The 20,266-nt window shown below is 58.8% G+C and overlaps 1 protein-coding gene across 1 annotated transcript; it reads right to left on the bottom strand.

Moving 5' to 3' along the window:
• Window positions 1–1,169: 1,169 nt before the first annotated feature.
• Window positions 1,170–19,417, bottom strand: COL18A1 (collagen type XVIII alpha 1 chain). Its single transcript, XM_086465998.1, has 41 exons — window positions 18,061–19,417; window positions 13,806–14,350; window positions 10,743–10,826; window positions 10,592–10,651; window positions 10,271–10,409; window positions 10,051–10,154; window positions 9,938–9,964; window positions 9,677–9,847; window positions 9,541–9,567; window positions 9,397–9,459; window positions 9,197–9,283; window positions 8,981–9,034; window positions 8,752–8,901; window positions 8,567–8,620; window positions 8,424–8,468; window positions 7,339–7,479; window positions 7,181–7,252; window positions 7,040–7,066; window positions 6,867–6,911; window positions 6,660–6,722; window positions 6,255–6,290; window positions 6,094–6,183; window positions 5,759–5,785; window positions 5,501–5,563; window positions 5,274–5,348; window positions 5,145–5,180; window positions 4,969–5,022; window positions 4,650–4,724; window positions 4,361–4,432; window positions 4,111–4,153; window positions 3,919–3,981; window positions 3,786–3,829; window positions 3,555–3,677; window positions 3,315–3,459; window positions 3,105–3,178; window positions 2,896–3,024; window positions 2,676–2,711; window positions 2,108–2,380; window positions 1,827–2,024; window positions 1,486–1,601; window positions 1,170–1,383 (listed from the first exon to the last, which is right to left on the bottom strand). Exons 1-41 carry the CDS (start codon window positions 19,415–19,417, stop codon window positions 1,170–1,172), a joined length of 5,301 nt encoding a protein of 1,766 aa, XP_086322124.1.
• Window positions 19,418–20,266: the final 849 nt, after the last annotated feature.

Genomic DNA, 20,266 nt, shown 5'->3' with positions numbered 1-20,266 from the left:
ATTCAGTGCCTTTAGAAAATGGTTTATAGGACACAACTGGCAAAAAAAAAATAAAGATCCACAGGCTTTAAATCGCATTAATTACACAAAATACAGTAGACTGTAAGAAATAGAGACCGTGTGACTCGCACAGCTTTTATGGTAATAATTTCCATACAATAATAAAAAGCTAGTTACAGATTTATCTTTTTTCTTTCTTTCTTTTTTGTTTTTTAGCACCTTGGATTTGCCCACACCAATTCAAACCAGCTTTGCCGCGCCTTGGCCTTTAGAGTGCAGCAAAGGTGGCACGGGGAGGGGGGTGATGGTGGTGCCTGCCCTCGGTACCACGCGTACACAACACGCACACACATGCAAACACACGCCAAGGGCACGCCTGGCCCCACATCGGGGATCAGGGTCACCCCATCACCCCGGTCCCTGTGCTGGCCTGGGTGTGGCTGTACCTGGGGTGTGGGGGCACGGCTGGGGATCCTGAGGGTACAGGGAGGGGATGGGGGGGACCAGACCACCCCAGGACTCGTGAGCTACTGGCTGGGAGGTGGAGGTGAGGATGATGATGGGGGACAGGGTGGCATGGTTCCTTACCTGGGGAGGACGGAGACCATCTGGGGGTAGCCCCAGCACCGCCACGGGACAGTCCCTTGCTTGGGTGGGATGCTGTGGTTTTGGCTGGAGAAGACCCTGTGGTCCTCACAGTGGGGATTTGGGTCAGACCCCAAGCTCCTGGTGAGGACTGTGCGGGGCTGGTGGAGGTGGGGGAGGTCAGAGAAACCCCTGCAGGCTTTCCGGGGGGGGACACCACATGGAGTGCCAAAATCTCCCTGCTGAGCATCCTCCCACCCAGCCACCCTGAAAAGAGCATCTGAGCAGGTGGGGGGGACAAGCTGAAGTGGTTAAATATTAGCAGCTAGAAGATAAGTGGAGCAAGAGGAGGAGGAAGGCAGCTAGTCCACAGCTGCCCTGCCCCAGGTGGGACACAAGCCCCTGCCGACCCAGGGCAGGGGCAATGGTGATACTCTTTGGCTTCAGGTCTGCAGAATAAAACCCTGTGGGGCAAGGGCAGGCACATGGAAGGGGGGGATGACTGAAGACCGCAGAGGGGCCGGGGTGCAGGCTGGCCTGACCCTCCCTGGGGAGATGCGGGGTACCCAGGGGACGGGAGGGTGTCACTTTTTGGTGGCAGTCATGAAGCTGTTCTCGATGCAGAGGACAACGAAGGCATGCTGGCAGCTGCTGGCCACCTGCTCCAGCAGCTTGCCAGAACCCAGTGAGGAAGCCTGGCCGGTGGCGGTGCGTTCCTCTGTCCGCCACGTCTCGCAGTAGCTCTCAGGCAAGCGCCGGCCCTTGGCATCTGAGCCATGCCAGACACTCTTCTGTGGCCTGGAAAGGAGAAAGGTGGTGGTGGTGGGGCTGCCGCTGCCCCCCACCTCGCAGTCCAGATCCCCTCTCCCCTCTTTCCCCATCACTCAATCCCAAACTCACCATCCCGCATCCCGCAGGACATCTCGGCCGTCGAAGGAGAGGATGCGGGCGCTGGCTCGCAGTGGGGCCCCACTGCCCGTGAAAAGGGCTTCCCAGTTACTGAAGAGCACTTCGTCCTGGGGGAAGATGTGGAAAAAGGTGGCAGGCGGGAGTGGGGGGCAGAGAGGTTTGTGTGTCAGCCCTGCCTGCACCCTGAGAGCATCACAGGAGCTCTGAGCCCCAGCAGGCTCTGGGTAGAGGATGCTTCACAGTCACTGCCATTTGGATGGATGGGGGCTTTGGGATGCTCTGCATCCCTCAGAGCTCATGGGGTTTCAGGAAGTGGATGGGGACACATGTACCTGGAGGTTGACGATGGGCACAACGGCACGGTCGGCCCTACGTACGATGCTGTAGAGGTCCTGAAGGCGGGAGGAGAGGAAGGCACGGAAGGTGCCAGCCAGCCCAACCTGCCGGGCTTGCTGAAAGCACTGGAAATCGGCGCCCCGGATGCCGCGCATGCCGCCACTCAGTGGGGTGTTCAGGGCCACGAGGTGAAGCTGCCAAGAGGGGACAACAAGGCTTGAGGGACACGGCTTTGGCCACCATCACCACCTCTCCTTGGCCAGCGAGTGGCACTCACGGCAGGCTGGAAGTCCTGGTGCACATGGGCAGCCACAGGGGCCGGATCCGGCCGGCGGTGGATGTAGTAGCTGTTGAGGAGCTCATGCTGGTGGTGGAGCAGGGGTTGCTCGGGCAGGCGGTGCTGGTTGGCCACCACCTCATCCCCACGCCAGGGTTGGGCAGTGGGTGGTGAGCCATGGTTGCGGAGGGGGTGCAGGGGTCCACGGGGCTGGAGGGGGGGCTGAGGACCAGCATAGTGGACACTGGGCGGCTTGTCGTACACCTCGTTGTCCTGGAGAGGGAGAGGGAAGGTTAGTGCTGCCCCAGGTGGGGGTGAGGATGAGGATGGAGATGGCTGGGGATGGATGGAGATGCAGAAGATTGGAGATGGATGGAGATAGGGATCAAGACGGTTGGGAATGGATGGATATAGGGATGGAGATGGTTGGAGATGGGGATGGACAGGGATGGAGATAGTTGGAGATGGGGATGGGATGAGGATGTATGAGGATGGAGGATGGGGGTGGAGATGGGGATGGAGATGGGGACAGGGGATGAGGATGGGCATGGGGGACAGGGGGACTCACCAGAGCTGAACTGGGGATCAGGGTGTGCTCCTCCAGCTGCAAGGGCATGGCACATCAGATCCCAGCTGCCCCCCTCTCCTCTTCCAGGTGCATGGGTTGGGGGACCCCCAAGCATCACCAAAAGACACCACCAAAACCCCAGGGCGATGCTGTCTGCACTCCCCTAGAGCTGGGTGGTGCAACCCAAGATGGGGTGCCCCTCTGGCCCCTCCCCACTCACCAGCACCTGTCGGAAGCCCCCGCGCAGGCGGACGTAGAGCTCTTGCCGGTCAGTCAGGAAGACAAGGCTGCCCTCGGGCAGCTCGTGTGCGGTGCTCAGCATTGCCTGGTAGGTTGGCAGGGCATGTAGCTGCGGGCACAGGCCGGCAGGTGGCTCAGGGCTCAGCCAGCCAGCCCATGGGCAACCCCCTCCTCAGAGCTCCAACTCACCCCCAAGGACATCCTGCTGCTGCCTGGTGGTCCGGGGGGTCCTGGTGGTCCAGGAGGTCCAGGGATGCTGATAGCTGGGGCAGGGGAAGAAGGGTGAGACAGAGAGGGCTGCAGCATAGGGAGGTATGTGGGGAGTGCAAGGAGGGATGCAGGGTGTGCGTGGAAGGATATAGTGGTGGCAGGGAGGGATGCAATGGGGCAGGTACTCACCTTGCCTATGGGGGCCTGGGAAGGAGGGTGGACCAGGGGGTCCAGGAGGGCCAGGGGGGCCCTGCCGCCCCTCGTATCCAATACCAGGGGGACCCTGAGGTCCTGGAGGCCCCGGTGGCCCAACGATACTGTCCCCCTTGGGACCCTAGGCAGTGTGAGAGAGCATCCCTGGAGCAAAGCACCCAAGGACGCCACCCCCCACCCATGCCCCCCTCACCCCCTGTACCGTGGGGTACTCACCGGCAGCCCAGGGTAGCCCTGGGGCCCCGGAGGCCCCGGTGGCCCAGAGATGCTGGGACTGTAGAGTGGGGTGCTGCCCGGCTCGCCCTTCTCACCCTTGGAACCTGCATCCCCCTTGTCACCCTGTGGGATGGCACAGCCTTAGGGCAAGCAGCTGGGGCACACCCCAGTACCCCATATCATGCCAGGTGCCAGCCCTGCGAGCCACCTCCAGTGGGCCAAAGGGCTTACCCGTAGGCTGGCACTGAAGTGACTCAGGTTGTAGGGGAAATGGCCTGTGGAGAGGGAGAGGAGAGGAGAGGAGAGCTGAGATGGGCAAGAGCCACCCTCTGCCTGCCTCTGCTTGTGGAGATCCATCATCTACCTGGAGGTCCTGGGGCTCCGGCATCGCCTTTCTCTCCCTTTTGTCCTGGAAACTGGTGGAAACCTGTGGGGAGCAGCAGAAAGAAGCCATCTCAGTGCTGCAGCATCCTAGTGCCGCAGCATCCCAGCCCCAGCTCTAATGGAGGGGTTCCCCTAACTGCCCCGAGGGGGCTGGGAGAGGGACACCCGTTACCGGGGAAGGCTGGCATCGAGGGATGTCCAGAGTCACTGAAGGCCTGCAGAGACACAAAGGAAGCCGCTGTAGCAACAGCAGCATCCTCGGGGACTCCCCTCAATGTGATGCTGATGACAGCCCCATGTGCCAGCCCTGGCCAAGATGCCACCGGAGCATCCTCCATCCCCTCCAGCCAGGCAGGGGGCACTAGGGGTACCTGGTCACCAGCTTTCAGCCCTCTCATCACAGTGACTGTGCTGTTACTCACATTGCTGCTGTCATAGACTATGTTGCCAGGTGGCCCTGGGGGTCCTGGGGGCCCTGGGGGTCCCGGGGGACCCTGCAGTAGGAGAAAAGATGTGTCAGGGTCCTGCAAAGTGGACAGTCCCCATGGGGGACACACCGGGGCCATGCTCTGCCCCAGAAGGGCAACCAGTCCCTGACAGAGGGAGGCATGTGCCCTTTGCCAAAGGGATTTGGGTCCTCAAGGAGACCCTCGGTGTGTGTCCCCTGCTCTGCTGGGCCAGCAGCCCGGGCTGGGCCGTAGCTGTGCTCACCTGCAAGCCCAGAACACTACTGACATCCGCAGGGTCACCCTTCTCACCCTTCAGCCCGTTCATGCCAGGACGTCCCTGTGGATGAGAAGCATAGATGAGCCTCATCCCTGTCCCACTGCCAACCCTGGGGTGACACCTCTGATGCCCCGCCGTCACATCCGACACCCCAGCATTGCCTCCAACACCCCGGCATCACTCCACCCCTCGGGGACATGATAGGATTCAGGGTTCACCGGGTGCAAGGTGTGCAAATGGGGTGGGGGGATGCGGTGGAGGAGGCAATGGCCAAGGGGACAAACAAACCGGGAGCAGGTCTTACGGGTCTTCCTGGAAAGCCGATCTCTCCCTTCATCCCTGCTCGTCCCTGGGGACCCTGGAGAGGAGAGAAGATGAGGATGAGTGTGCTCAGAGCAGGGACACCCCCCATCCCCCTCTGCCTTGGATCAGCCCCATCCCTCCCCATGGGATATGAGGAGGATGGTGACGGTGACTTACTGAGGGTCCCATAGGTCCCCGCAGTCCTGGCTCCCCCTGCAGACATCAGAGAGGGAAAGGACATCACCACCGGGACCACTTGGCACCCGTCGCACAGGGATGTGCCCCCCATTCCCGCTGCGCACCCACCTTTTCTCCTTTCACCTTCGCAGTGGCCACGGTCCCATCGGGGCTGATGATGACACCGGGCTCCCCCTTCTCCCCCTGCAAGAGAGGAGGAGGCACGACGGGAGATGGAGGGACCAGGCTCCCTCCCATGGCGGGGCCAGCGTCACCACTGGGACCTGGTGGCCAGGCAGGATGGGGGACCACGAGTGTGACCACCCCACAGTGCAGAGGTGGCCCGAAGCCGTTACCTTCAACCCCGGGGAGCCCTGGGGACCAGATGACCCCCGGTCTCCTTTTGGTCCCACTGGGCCCTGCATGGAGGAGCACAGAGCCCGCATCAGCCCTGACCCACCAAAGGCAGACCCCAACTCCCTCCTTCCATCACCACCACCCCGGCACTGCTGTGGTAAAATGTGGCAGGACTGGCAACCAGAGGATTCACCAAAGTGTGCCCAGAGCTTTCACCAGGGCCACTACTGTGGTCCCCAGCCCTGCCACTGACTCACCGGGAAGCCAGCGTGACCTGGTCTGCCCTGCAAAGAGAAGCAGAGATGCTTGTAAGAGCAAACCCCCTCTTTCCAAGAAACCGGGTGCCCTCCTGGCACTGCTGAGGGGTGGGTGCGGGTGGCAGGGGGGCACCTACCTCTGGACCTGCCAAAAATTTCTGGAAAAACAGACAAAATTAGTTTTTTTCACTATGATCTTTGCTCTGAAGAGGTCAGAGCTCCTGGAGAGGTCTCCCTCGGTCCCCCAACATGATGGGTGCTGGGCAGGCCCGTTTCCCCCCTTCTCCCAATTTTAGATTCCCCCAGCTGCGATGAAGCCAGGCGCCATCACTTACATCTTTGCTTGAGACAGTGATGACTTGTCCAGGGGGACCAGGTGGACCAGGGGGACCAGGCAGCCCCACACCATCTTGGCCTCGCTCTCCCTGAAAGACACAAGCCATCAGCCCCAGGGCCACTGCTGGCTGGTCCCTGTTCCCAGCCTGGTGGCACCTACCTTCTCGCCAGGGCTGCCTCTGTCACCTTTGGGTCCCTGGAAGGAGGAGAAGGCAGGAGTGAGCTTCCCACTTGGGACCACATGCAGCCAGACCCTGGCTCACAAGTGGAGACCCCTTCCTGCCTGTGGCTCGGCCTGCAGCCACCCTCCTCTGCCTGCAAGGTAGCAAGCCAGGTTGGGATGCTTTTGGGTGGAGGTGGTGGCGAGCAAGATGGCAAGCTGATGGGGACGGGGTCCCAAGCCGCATGGGAAGCCCTGGCAGGTGGTAAGCCTGATCTCAGAGCAGGGGAGCAGCTAAAGGCACCAGAGGGGCAGGTGAACTTCAGCTGCTGGGGATGGAGCTGCTACAAGGGTGCCCTGTCTGAAGCAAGGGGGCTTCTAGAAAGGGGCTACTGATGCTCCTACCTGTGGTCCGGGGAAGCCCTCCAGGCCAGGGCGGCCATCCACGCCGGGCATGCCAGCATCTCCCTGCAACGAGGTGTGGAAAAGGGTAAGATGCAGTACGGAGCATCCTCCTGACAGCCTGAGGTTAGGGAGCACAGGGGTCCTGCCCAGTGCCCTGCAAACCCAGGTGCTTGCATAGAGTCCATCCCAAGCTCCCAGCGCTCCTACCTTCAGTCCCGGCAAACCGGGCTGCCCGGGGCTGCCAACCTCCCCCTGCAAGGAAAGAGGTGTCAGAGCAGGAGCATCCCCACAGGCTGCCCGTGGGCATCCTGCAAGGATGGAGCCAGGCCCTGTGGTTGGCTCCAGCAAAGGATGAGGAAGGTGTTTGAATCACTCCTCACCTTCACCCCTGGCAGTCCCGGCACCCCCTGCAAGCAACAAGAAGAGGCCATGAGCACTGGGTGATGGCAGGGCACGTGATGGCAGGGGATGCCCTGAGGAGCCCAGGATGGAGGGGAGGGAAGGGGCAAGACCGGATCTACCTGTGGTCCTTTGGGTCCAGGTGGTCCAGGGGAGCTGGCGGTGATTAACAGCCCTGAGCCCTCCATGTCGCCCTAGGTGAGGGAGGAGACGGGGCTGAGCCACATCTATCCCTGGCTCCAGCTCATCCCACCGCACCATCACAGAGGTGATCACTTACAAATCCAGCCTCGTAGCCTGGCCCTGGCAGTCCTGGGGGACCGGGGGGCCCTGGCTGCCCTCGGGGTCCGATGGGCCCGGGAAGGCCAGCTAAACCCATTTCTCCCGGGGGTCCTGCTGGTCCCATTTCTCCCTTGCTGCCCTGCAAAAGGGACAAGAAAACAAGGGGACAGATGAGACAAGGTGACAATGGTCCCTGCCTCAACCCTGCAAACAGGAGGCAGTGCATCCCCAAACTGCCCCTTGGGACAGGACAGGGATGCTCCCCTATCTCTGGGGCAGAGGGGCTTTGAGGGAAGGGGCATTGCTTGGGCATCCTTTGTCCTGGTTGTTCTCCGACAGCCCCAGCTCCTTATGCAATGTTCATGGTGGCCACCAGAGGCTCATCTAAAATCATAAATCCAGATAGTTTTTTGCAAACTTCGCTGGATCCGATGCTGCAGCAGAGCTCAGTGCCGAGGGGGGATGCTCGCAGGCATCCTTGCGCTCTGCTACGGGTCTTGGAGCAGCAGGATCAGTCCTTACGCCCGCTGCCACCCCATCTATGTTCTCAGGGCTGGCAGTATTAAGAAACTTTAATTCTTGAGTCTCTTGCACCCAGCTCAGGAGCAGATGAGTCATCCCATGGTGTATCCTCGCCCCCGAGGGAGGGGAAGGCAAGCATGTGCATCCCAGCAAGCCTTTGCCTCCACCCTTGGGGATGCAGGCTGGAAGAAAGCTTGAGCAGGCAGGCAGGAGAGTGATGTGCAAGAAGATGGGGTGTTTTTCCATGGGGTGTGGGGACCCAAAACCCCCTCAAGCATCCCCTCTTCTGTGCCTTAAAACACTCTGCTTGGCTTTTCTGCCTGCTTCCCGAGGCGGCAGAGCCTGAAGCAAAGCCAAGCAAGGGTGGCAGGAGCCCAGCGAGAATCCTGGGGGTGTTTGCGGGCTCCATGCAGCGGCACTGCTCTGCTCTAGGAGGAACCCAAATACCAGCATCCCCTCCCCACTCCAGTGTGAGGTAGCCCCCCAAGCAGCATCCCTGCCTCCAGTATACAGTGCACGTGGGACATCCCCCCCCCGAGAAACCCATCCTAGGCACAGTACCTTGGATCCCGGTGCACCAGGGAGGCCAAGGTCACCCACATCACCCTATGGAGGAGGAGGAGGCAAAAAGGAGTGAAGAAGCTGCCCAGCTCCAGGCAGGAACAGGTTGATGCTCCCTGGGGACATGGACAAGGAACACTCACCCGCTCTCCTTTGGGTCCTGGCTGCCCAGCTGCCCCGTCTCTTCCAGGAGGACCCTGAGGACCCTGCAAGATGCCCAGGAGATGGCTCCAGTGCAGGAAAACCCCATGGGGCTGGTGGGCACTGAGCCTCCCACGGCTACACGGTGGCCCTGGGATGGGTCCCCTTGGACATCCTATACACCTACCACTGGCCCTGGGGGTCCAGGTGTCCCATCCCTGCCTGGCAGCCCCGGTGGTCCTGGCAGGTCCGTGCGGTTCATCCCAAACCGTCCTGGCTCCCCTGGCAAACCAGGCACACCGGGTGGCCCTGGGGGACCGGGTGGTCCTCGTGGACCCTAGAAGAGAAGGAGGGGACTGATAGCTGAGCACATCCCTCACTTCCTGCCGGCAGGACACGCACTCGCCCACACTCACCTGCAGGCTCTCCAGGTCGCCACCAAAGCCAGAGCCCTCCATGTCGATGAAGGTCTGAGGGAGAAGTACAAGGGTGATGTCAGGCATCGATGGCCAGGGCCACGGTACCTGGTGCTGTGGGGATGCTGCCTGGGGGCTGGCAGCAGCACCCCACACCTCCGTGGCTTGATGGATGAACCACTCCACCCCAATCCCTGTGTCCCAGTGAGCACCCACCAGCTTGTCATGCTTGGAGGAGGGTCCTGGTGGTCCTGGGGGACCAGGTGGTCCGGGGGGTCCCCTCGGCCCCACACCTGGGTCACCCTGGCACAGAGGAGAGAGCATAGTTTTGTGAGTGCAGACAAGCCAAAGGTTAGAGGAAACGAGGGCAGCGGCATGTGCTGTCCCCACACACTGGCACTGGCGCTGGCACTAACCTTCTCCCCCTTCAGACCAGGCTCCCCTGGCATCCCAGGGAATCCCTGGGGTCCCATATCGCCCTGCAAAGGGGAGCGGTGGGGGGTAAGCAGGTGGCAAGGCAAGGGGGTGGCCAGCACCCATCACCCCGCCACCCCACTTACAGGTTTGCCGTCCTCGCCAGGATCGCCCTAGGGATGACAGAGAGGGGAGAGGTCAGTGTGCAGGCAGGCAGGCAGGCAGGCAAGCAGGCAAGGGGCAGGAGAGGTGGGATACTTGAGGGGTGGGGGTTTGACTCACAGGCTCGCCGTCCCTGCCGGGGGTTCCGTCTTTCCCCGGCGGCCCTGGGGGACCAGTGACCTGCTCCACCACCAAGCCATCAGCATGCCGCGAGAGGGTCCCAGGGGGACCGGGGTTGCCCGGTTCCCCTTTCTGGCCCTTGGACCCCGGGTAGCCAAATCCAGCGCTGCCCTGGGGAGGGAAATGGGGATGGGTGGCACATCCCCAGGGGTGGCAGCCTAGGCAGGCATGGCTTTGCCCCCGCTCCCCAGTGATGCTCACCTTAATGCCCAGTTCTCCTTTCTGCCCCTGCAGGACAGAAACAAAGAGGAGTGGGTGTCAAATGCACACGTCACTGGCATCCTCGAGCCCCCGGGGTCCACTTCATCACCCACCTTTTCACCCTTGACACTGCCTGTCCCCACGATGCTGCCAGTCCCCGAGTCCCCTTTCAGGCCACGTTCACCCTTCTCCCCCTTTTCACCTTTGGGGCCGGTACCTGAGGGAAGGGAAAAGGGACCTGGTCATGCCTGGGGATGGCCACCCACCGTGTCCTCACTGGTTTTCCCCAGGGCTGGCCAGCACAGTGGGGAAAGGGAAAGCTGCTGGCATTACCTCCTGTGGAGATCTGCAGCGTCTCCTCCGCTCTGGTCCTCTCAGCTTGCTGCAGAGAGCCTCCCCCGCTCCTTGGCCCACTGCTTGCCTCCACGGGGGGAGAGGTGACAGGGACAGCATCCACCAGCCCTGGGACACCCTGTGCCAACAGCAAGGGGTGACCGTGGTGCCGTTCACCTCCCGGTGCCCACCCAAAAGGGACAGGCATTGGGGCCCCATTGGGCATCCTGGGACCTTGACCATGGAGGGCACTCAGCCCTCCTCGTCCCTGCAATTTTGCGGTCCTGCTGCTAAGCACAACACTCACGGGAATCAACTCACCCCAACCTTCCCCGAGGGTTGGTGTCCACCTTCTGCTCCGCTGCCGAAATCACCGGAGACCTGCGTTTGCCCAGGCAGAAGGGGCAAGGGGTGAGCTGAGAGCAGGGGGCAGCAGCCCCTAGCCTGGCCCAGACAGGCTGCCAGCACTCACCTCCTCAGTGTCATCCTCCTCTTCCTCACACTGGCGCTCAGCTGCCCTTGGGTCCCCTTGCAGCTTCAAATCAGCAATCACCCCCTGGAAGGAAACCACGCCGAGGGCTGCCACGGATGGACGAGTGCCATGGACAGATGCATGCCTCAAGCTACCCTGCGGCATGATGCGACCCGCTGTGCCACTCAGCCACCACATCCTTGAGTGTCACATGTACATCAGGCCCTTTCTCCTGGTGCAGTGACTACTCTCCACCTGAGCATCCATCCACAACCCAGCACAGAGATGTTTTAACCTTGCAGCCCTGGTGCCCAGCACCACTGGCATGGCTGTGGGAAAAAGCCATGTGCCAACTCCAGCACCAGGCGAGCTGAGAGGAGCCAGGATCTGGCCAGCCAGCCAGCAATGCTTTTACAGGAACCTTTTTGGCCGTGCTTCTTGTTTCCACAAGACGGCCTCTCTGCCCCAAGCAAGGACCGCTGGCAGGTTCCAATCCACTGCAGTCCCGGTTTTGTATTTCTTAGGCTAATCCGCACTTCCTTACAATTTATTTGGGTTTTGCAAGCACTGTTCACATCCAAGACACTTGTTTGTACAAGAAATCACCACAAATCCCTTCCTAAGGATGTTGCCTCCAGACAAACCCCCATAGCTGAGCTATCAGCACTCAGATAGAGGGAGGGCAGTAACCCCATCTCAGCTGGGGAAGGTGTGCAGGTACCAGCCTGAACCCCATGAGTGGGGTCACCCAGTGCATCTCAGAGCCCAGCTCAGGTCCTTGCTGCTGGGATGGGACACAGGGACACTGCTGGGACGGGATGCTGCCACGATGGGATGCTGCCTATCCCTCTGATCCCAGTAGGGAGATGCCAGGGACCACGCTGGGAAGTGAGCTCAGAGAGGGCAGATCCCTCCCACTCTGTGTTTCTTCTCTGGGCAAGACACCTAAAATAATATTTGGGCTCGCTTGAAAGCACAGCGCACTATGTCCAGGAAAGAAAGCTGTGCTCAGGAAACATGATGGGTTTAAGAAAACAAGGATCAGGGGCAGCTGCAGTTCAGCCAGTCTGGCTATGCCATTCTAATAGGAATATATTATAAATACATTAGATTATAGATATATTATAAATATATTATATTCTTGTATATATAAAATAAAATAAATCTATAAATCCCTCTCACAAGCAAATGCCCACCAGGTGGGTTGTGACCTCCTCCAGCTTCTTGCCCTGCTGAGAGCTGGCTCTAATCCATCCCTCTCCTCCCCACCGAGCACCTGACCCTAAGCTTTGACAAATGCAACAGTCCAGCCTGGCCTTCCCAGCCCTGGGGCTTGCCAGAGGCATCAGAAATAATCCAGTTCCAGCCCTGGACCAAGGCATCCCCACGAGGGAAATGCAGCCTGTCTGCCCCAATAAAGGGGGCAGCAGCACCGTAGGTCTTATCATGCATCCAGCTGCAAACAAACCCTCCTGCCAGCCCCCAGCTGAGTCCACAATTACAGTAACCCCCTTGATATCTGCTGTCCCAGGGGCTTCTGCATTACCTGTAGGCTTTCCCCCACCAGGTTTTGTGCCACTGACACGAAGGCAACTCGGGAAGAAGCAGAGATGCCAACTGAGACCCCACCAGCAGCCCTCCAGCTGCCTGCAAGCAGCTCATCTTGCAGCTTGATCAAAAGCCAGGTTTTAATCAGCTTGATGCCCCGTTAGTTCCAGATAACGCGAGTCAGGGCTGGTCAGTGATGGAAATACCACGAGGCAGTCAGATGCCGAGGAGACATCCAAGCCCACGCTCGGCCAGCTGAGCGAGGCAGCCTCCTTCCCTTGATTTGCTGACTTTTCCCCACGAGAAAACTGGGGGTGGGCAGTGGGATCAGGTGTTTGGCAAGCTCAAGAACATCACCTCCTAGAAAGGCAGGAGCACTTTGCTCTGCTCTGCGCTGTTGCTTTGCTTTCCAAATGGTGCCGAACCTTCTCCAGCTGGGGAGAGGAGTTCCTCCATGGCCATGACATGGCCCTCCCAACATGTTCAAGAGCAAAAAGTTGCTCTTCAAGAGCAATTGCAGGGGCAGTTGCAGTTCAGCCAGGCTGGCTATGACATTGTAAGATGAATATAAATATATTATATTATAGATATACAATAAACATAATATATTATAAATATTATATATATATAAAATAAATTTTTACGTATAAGTCCAAAAAGTTGCTCTTGAGACCTCAAGGGACCAATCCAAATCCCAGTGCAAACCAGTCTCTAGCCCATCAGTCATTAACCCCTTCCTGGGAGAGCTTTCCCTGCCTGAAGCCATTTAAGCGGGACTGCGGCAGCACTGCTCGTTAGTCAAGATTATGTTTAAGCTCAGCAATGCGCTTTGCAAAGCTCCCTGGGAAAAGCATCACTCCAATCAGCAGAGCCTCTGTTGCTGAACAAACCATGCTCAACCCAGGAGAAATCCGGCAGTGCAATCCTGAACTTTCCTCAAGCATTGCAGGGGATTTCCATGTCAGCTGGGCATTTTCTCCACACTTTCTGTAACCCTTATCTAGAACACAGGTCATGCTCAAATTGGGCTGAGCTATCACCTTTCTCCTTGCTCTCCAAAGTCTTCCTGCAGATACCGCGCACTGTCAGCCAACAAAGATATGCTCCAACCCAAGCATTTTTTCCAGCTAAGAGATATTTTATCAGCCAAACCAGCTCCTCCACCAAAGGAGTTGGGTATTTTTAACAATAGGATGATTTGAAGAGGCTCTGTGTGTTGGCTGCAAAACATACAGGCAACGGTGGCTGCTGTAGTGCCCACCCCATCTCCTCCTGCCAGCCCACCTTGAGAGCTTTGCTTTGGTGAGACCCAAGACAATAAAGCTGGTGGCATCTCAAACCACCTTTCCCCACCCCATCTCAGGTGTCTCCTTCCCCAGGGGGACACACAGTGTGTGGCCACTGGTTTGTCTTCTGGGCAAAGAGGTTGGTTCAACAGACACAGGATAGTGTTACGTCCCTCCAGCCTCACCCAGGCTTCTTGGAAATGCTCCTTGGATTGACCTGAGGCCTTACCTGGTACTTATCTGGGTCAGCCCCTCCAGCCTGAGCAACAAAGAGCCCAGAGCCATCTTCCAGCTCCATCTCATCTGGGGAGCGCTCGAAGTGGACTCGCTCGTGCTCCTCACAGTCCAGGTAGAGGATGACTTCATCCTCCTCCACGCTGATGGCAAAGCGTGTCCACTGGTTGAGCAAGGTGGGCACAGTGAAGGTGGCTGCTGCATATGAGCTTGGTGAGCCCGGCTCCGTGTAGTAGAAGATGATTTGCTGCTTGCCCGTCCGCAGCTCCGAGAGCTTGACACCCACATAGATGATGCTCTGCGAGGAGTCCGTGACAGCAAAGAGCACACCAGCCCGGGGGGTGGTGGGCTGGATATGGAACAGGAGGGAAAAGTCCCGGTAGAAAGGGCTCGGCAGGTGGTACCGGGCCACCTGGCCCGTGTTGGCGTTGGGGCCAAAGACGTAGCCGGGGTTGTTGTCAGGGCCATAAATTTTGAGGATCTCCTCTGGTGGGGGGTCTCCAATCAGCTCCAGGAGGCTGACCTCAGCGCTTAGGTTCTCTGCAAGAGGAAGGGAAAGGGGATGGTCACAACCGGCCCGGTGAGGATGGTCATTCTTAGCAAGGTGCCTTGTGGGGGACACCACTGGCCAAGTTTCCCCCAAACGCCGCTCTTCAGCAGCTCCCTCCACTTGCCCTCCCCAGGGCCCAGGATTTTCCTTCAGGCTCTGGGCTGGCCAAGGCAACAACGCTCCTCAAGCTGCTCCCACCACACTGTTCAGATGTGACTCTCAAAATGCCACCCATCCCCTGCTGCTGGCCCTCTGACCACAGCTGCGACATCCCTGAGATGGGATAAAACCAAAGGGATCTTGCCCATGGTAGAAACATGCCCATGCAGGCAGCGGGGGATGCTGCTGGAGCACCAAGATGCTGAACAACCACGAAGCCATGAGGAACTGTAGCTCCAGGCTAATGCTCACGGGGTCATCCAAGCCAGGAATGAATCAGAGCCATCCCCTTGCAACACCCTGAGAATGGGGCTTTAGCCAGCGCGCCCTCTCAGCTTCCCAGATGATCTCAATTTGGAGCTCGCCTCCTTTCCCAACTCCTTTTTCTCAAGGCACTTGGGGAAGTTCTGCTCAAGACAGTCTCCCACCCGACGCAGCTGAACATCTGGCTGGGGTGAGCCAGCCCTCTCTACACCAGCTCCCGTTGTTTTGGCAGCAGGCATATACTCATCGCCCACGCACCAGGGCGCTGGATTCCTCCTCCTCTATGTCAACTGCTCGGGTGGGTGCCAATCGAGCACAACGGGTGCTTTTTAACTCCGTGGTTCCCGGGAGTGAGGAAGCCCAATCATGCCAGCTCTGAAACGGCCGAGGACTCTGCACTGGGAATGGATGCTCAGTGGTCATTTCGGCCCTATCCCAAGTCAGGAGCAGGAGCTGAGACAATTCAATATCCACAACTCCATCCCTGGTGCATCATGTGAGCAATGGAGGGTATCAGAGGTGTGCTGAGACTAGGAGGACCAGCCAGGAACCTCCACTCTGCTCTGGAGCCAGGCATTGTCCTCCAGAGCTCTTAAAAAAATCAAAATAAAGAGGAAAAAAAAAAAAAAGAAAGAAAGAAAGGAGAAGAAATCAGCCCAGCCTTGCCCAGCCTGGAAGGAAAACATGTCTCTCTGGACGGTGGGAGGAGACAAAAACCCAGGTGCCTCTTCCAAATCCTGTGTGTACCTGTAAATGTTGAGCTTCTCCCCGCTGCCAAGCCCTGATGCCAGCGCCAGCCCCGTGATGGGGACCCAGGCAGTGGGAACATTAGAAATGGGCAAGTTTTCTGCCAGACCCACTGATCTTCTCCTGAGCCTGCTGCTCTGAAACTACACTGTGCCCACGCTGCTCCCCTAAGCCCCCAGTCCCTCCCAAGCGTGACACCCAAAAACTGAGCACCCGGTTGGCAGGAAAACTCTCTCCCAATCTTGCACCAGCCCTAACCCCCTCATCTGCCCTGCACTGGGATTGGGTTTCCCCGTGGAGCGTCCCCAGCCCACTCGGAGGGGAAGGGCTCAGTGCAGCCCTTCTGCCTTGCAGGCCGTGTGAACCTCTGAATCCTGGAGCCCAGCATCCTTTTGAGCCCAGATGTGTGCAGCCCTACACCAAAAATGATGGGGTGAGCAAGCGGAGCTCTGCCAGATCCACAGCGAGGCCCAACCTGACACTGACACTTGAGACACCCCATGCTCAGGCACCCCACAAGCTTGCTCTTACTGCCCCATCCCTAGCCGTGCAGTCCCCAGCTGCACCAGCCACCCTGCAGCAGGCGGCTGAGGCCGAGCTGACTGCAAAAGCCAGGATGTAGGGATGCAGCTTATCTTGGGCTGGAGGAAGCCAAATTGAGAACAGCTTTAAGGGAAGAGGAAAGCAGAGCTTCCTCCTGGGGGGTCTGCACGGGTATAAGAGCTGGTGCTGCAATTTCTGCAGCTAGACAAGGCATCCTTTGCCCCTGGGGCTCGGGATGATGGGGGACAGGCTGAAAGAGGCTGTTAGCGATGCAATTTTCAACCACACAATGGCAGACAGCTCTGGGATCCTCCCTCTTCTCCAAACATGCCACTAGCCCCCGAGTCCAGGGTGGGAGCTGGGTGCCATGCTTTCCCAAGCAAACAGGGATGCATCTTTTCCCTGCACAAAGTTCAAAGCGGGTGGAGGCCAGGGCTATGAGGCTGGATGGGGCCTGGGGAGCAGGGAGGGGTAAGGGGAGACACCTTCAAATGGCTGCTCCCCTGCAAAAGCCAAGTGCCCTTTCTCAACCCCAAACCTTTCAGACCATGCCTGCTTTTTCCAAATGGCACCCAGGCCCCAAATATAGCACCCTGTCCTTCCTGCAGCAAACTGGCAGCACCCACCGCAGAGCAAGGAGAGACAGAGACAGCTGACTGGTTTTGGGATGGGTGCTGGCACGGCATGTCTGCGGGGAGGCTTCTGGCTGCAGCAACCCAGCCATTTGCTCCTGTTGCCATTGGAAAGGCCCCAGGGATGCTCCAAGCCACCTTCCCTCTCTGCCATGACCTTTCTGGCCGGTCTGAGACAGGGCTGCCAGCATGGCTCTGTGTATCCCATCCTGGCTGGGATGCAGAGGACCCCCAGAAGCATTTCAAGTCACTCCATGGGGCATATCACGGTCCCCATGTCCCCAACCCATTCCCGACACTGCCCATCCAGGAGTGTACACCTCCCTCCGAGCATCCCCATGATCCCGGTGCATCCCCCCAGGGTCAGCTGGTGAACAGAGCCGCTTTGATGCCGAGACGACCATGTGCGTGACCCTTGTCTGCCAACCCCCCCCTGCTAAATTGCCCCTCTGATGGCTGTGGGCATCTCACCACTCCTGGTTGGCAGCCCCAGGTCATCACCCGAGGGCGTCGGGGGCCGGCGTGGGAACACAGTCTCATTCAGAGGGCTCGGAGACGGGGGGTGGAGAGCTCCTGCTCCTGCTTTCATCCCAAACTCTGTTCTTGCTCTTACACCCTGATGTGCATTTCTCCGAGCGCCTGTCCCCCCGTGGCTCCCTTCCTTTCACCCCCCCGTCAAAAGGCATGTCTCCATCCCTGGCTGACATACAGAAAGGTCACAACCACCTAATGACAAAGCCGGAGGTGAAGTAACCTCTCCTGCCTGCCAAGCAGTGGGGGGATCAAACATTAGCTGTTGGGTAAATCATTAACCCCAAGGTAAAGAGCTGCTCTGGGGTAGGGGAGTGTACAGGCATGGCCACGGGTCACCTTGAAGCCTCCTCATCACCATGGCCCCAGCTGCTGCTGTGGTTGGGTGGTCACGGGGTCCTGGTCCTTCCGCGGTCCCCATGGGGAGCTGCCAGCTCTGCAAGCGCCCTGCTTCTGGTGTGGACACCCCAAAGCCCTTTGCTGTGCACTGTGGCACCTGCAAAACAGCCCTGAATGTCAGCATGATGCACTCATGGAGCGCCTCTTGCCCTGGCTACTGGGACGTTGACTTTTAACCTGGCCACTGTGTTTCACCAGGGGTAAAACAGCCCAAGGAGAGGATGGTGATGCTTAGCCTCATGGAGTGAGCCAAAAATCTGCTGGCAGTCCCTGTTTGAAGAAGCTGAGGCTGGATTGAAAGCGATTTTGGACTCAGCAGCATCCCATGGCAACAAGGGAGAAGCATTCCTTGGTGCCTAAAAACCTGGGGAAGTTTGGGGAGGGGAGACACAAACAAACACATGGACATCACCCAGCCACATTACCTGCAGAAGCATTAATAAAGACACAAGAATACCCTTCATCCTCCTTGGGGAGAGCATCACAAGGCAGAGGCAGGTGCCCACCAGCCAAGTGCATCCAACACAGGTCTCTGACGGACTCGCAGAAGCCCTGGCACGGCGGGGGGGTTATGGGGACTGAGGCGCTACACCCAGGGAGCAGGAGCAAGCAGAGAAACCACTCCAGGTAGTGATGGCACCGTGATTCAAGCAGCCCCTCCCACTCATGCAAAGCTGCCCAAATTTCCACCTCACTGCTGTGGTGGAGGTAATTCGGTAATCTGAAATGGTCGGTGCCTAGCACGCTGCAGAAAGGCAGGCGGGTTGCTATGGGCAGGCAACGGCTGGCTGGCGGCATCAGTCCTGGTAAGAAGGATACGAGCCTTGTGCCGCTACTACCATAGAGTCGCATAGTGGCGGTTAGTAAATCAAACTTGAGAGGACTGGAGTTATCGGCAAGAAGAGGATTCACACCATTAGCCACCCTCCTGCTAGGCAAAGGAAGGCTCTGGCTCACGTTTATGCCAGCCAGCACCAGTGCCGGGTGGCCGGTGCCATGCCACAGGTTCGGTGGGGTGGGCGATGGTCCATGGCGGTGTCGGGACGGTTGTGCTGTGGGGTCCCAGAGCAGCACCACCTGCTCATGGGTACTGTCACCTGGTGAGAAAGGAAAAGGGGCACTACCTGGCCGGGGGCCTGTCGGTCTCTGCAAGGACAACCGTGTCCCTGTTGCTGCAGGGGTCCTTGTCCCCAGGAGCTGTGGGTCCTCGGTATTCCCCATCCCCAGGAGCTGTGGATCCTCAGTGTTCCCCATCCCCAGGAGCTGTGGGTCCTCGGTGTCCTGTGTCCCCAGGAGCTGCAAGTTCTCGGTGGTCCCCATTCCCAGGAGCTGCGGGTCCTCGGTGGTCCCCGTCCCCAGGAGCTGTGTGTCCTTGGTGGAGCTGCTGGACACATTCTGGCCAGGGGCAGGTGGCGTGGTGTGGGGAGGGGTGATGCTTGGCCATGCCATGCTCTCCACCAGCCCCGTGGCATTCCTGTCCCACTGCTCAGTGGTTTTGGCCGCAGTCCCCTCTCTCACAGGTGCTGCTGTGCTGGGATCTGGCTCCTGGAGCTGTGGAGTAGTGATGTCCCCCACCACCTGGCCAGCCCACATCCCCAGGGACGCGCTGTGGGTGGGAGCTGCTGCAGAGGTGAGCGGCTCCGGTGCCGAGGTTCCCTTGCTGGGTGCCGCTGGGCTTCCCGTGGTCTTCATGCTGCCCCAAATCCAGTTCAAGAACTGCGTTTCAGAGGAGGAGAAGCAGCAAGCCAGGAGGAGCAGAAACCCCAAGCAAGGTGGGGCCATTAGGAAGGGAAAATGAGCCCCGTTGCTTCAGAAAGCAAAACAAAGAGGCTGGAGGAAGGACAGGAGGGAAGAGGCAAGAGTTTTGCCCCAGCCAGACTCCTGGAGCACTCACATTGCTCTCTCCTCCCTGGCGCATGACCCTTCAAACCAGAGAGGAGCAGAGTGGGAGGAGTGGCTGCGCTGCTGACCCTGCCAAACCCTCCTCTCCCGAGTGCCAGCCTCCCTCGCATCCGGCACAGCCCCCCGAGGACATCGCCACCCGGCTGGGGACCCACCTGAGCTCCCCAAAATCTCTGGGAGCTGAGCCAGCCCTCAGATGCACCCGGTTGCCTGTCCCAGCTGCTGCTGCTGCTGCGGCCAGCTTTTTAACTGCTTCCTGCCCAGAAAATCATAAATCCTCTCTCCCTGCTTGGTGGCTCTAGTTAAGTTATCAGTGTCAAGAGCTGTACATGGTGGGGGTCACCCATGGACACAGTCCCCACAGATGCCCAGCTTCTGTGGGACACACAGGTCCCCCTGCTTGAGGTCTCAGTGAAAGGTTATAAAAAAACCTCAGAACAGAACAGAACGAGGAGGAAAAAAAAATCTAGAAAACATTTCCAAGATTTCCACTGGCTGGAAACACAAGTCCCAAAAGTCAAGAGCTTTTACACTGCTTTCCTGGCTTGGTTACAGAGCCAAGAGCCCCCCCAGGTGCTGTCACAGGACAGCGAGGGGAGCACTTGCGATCCCCTCCCACTGCAAGCACAACACGCCAGCGACGTCTTGAAGCCAGAAGGTCTGAGCACTTGAGCTTTCTTGACGCTCAGGATGAAAATCTCCCCCGGGCAGCACTGGTGTTCTCACATA

This window comes from Leptosomus discolor, chromosome 5, assembly GCF_034619465.1.
Source record: "Leptosomus discolor isolate bLepDis1 chromosome 5, bLepDis1.hap2, whole genome shotgun sequence".
Taxonomy (NCBI): Eukaryota; Metazoa; Chordata; class Aves; order Leptosomiformes; family Leptosomidae; genus Leptosomus; species Leptosomus discolor.
This window is presented reverse-complemented; position numbering and strand designations above follow the sequence as displayed.

What these genes read in the sequence shown, in the direction of transcription:
- COL18A1 (XM_086465998.1), bottom strand. Translation starts at nt 19,417, where the DNA reads ATGGCCCCACCTTGCTTGGGGTTTCTGCTCCTCCTGGCTTGCTGCTTC. An exon ending in CTGGACCCAAAGGACCACAG is followed by an intron (nt 7,067 to 7,180) that starts GTAGATCCGGTC and finishes TGTTGCTTGCAG; the next exon opens with GGGGTGCCGGGACTGCCAGG. An exon ending in GAGGCAGCCCTGGCGAGAAG is followed by an intron (nt 6,184 to 6,254) that starts GTAGGTGCCACC and finishes TGTGTCTTTCAG; the next exon opens with GGAGAGCGAGGCCAAGATGG.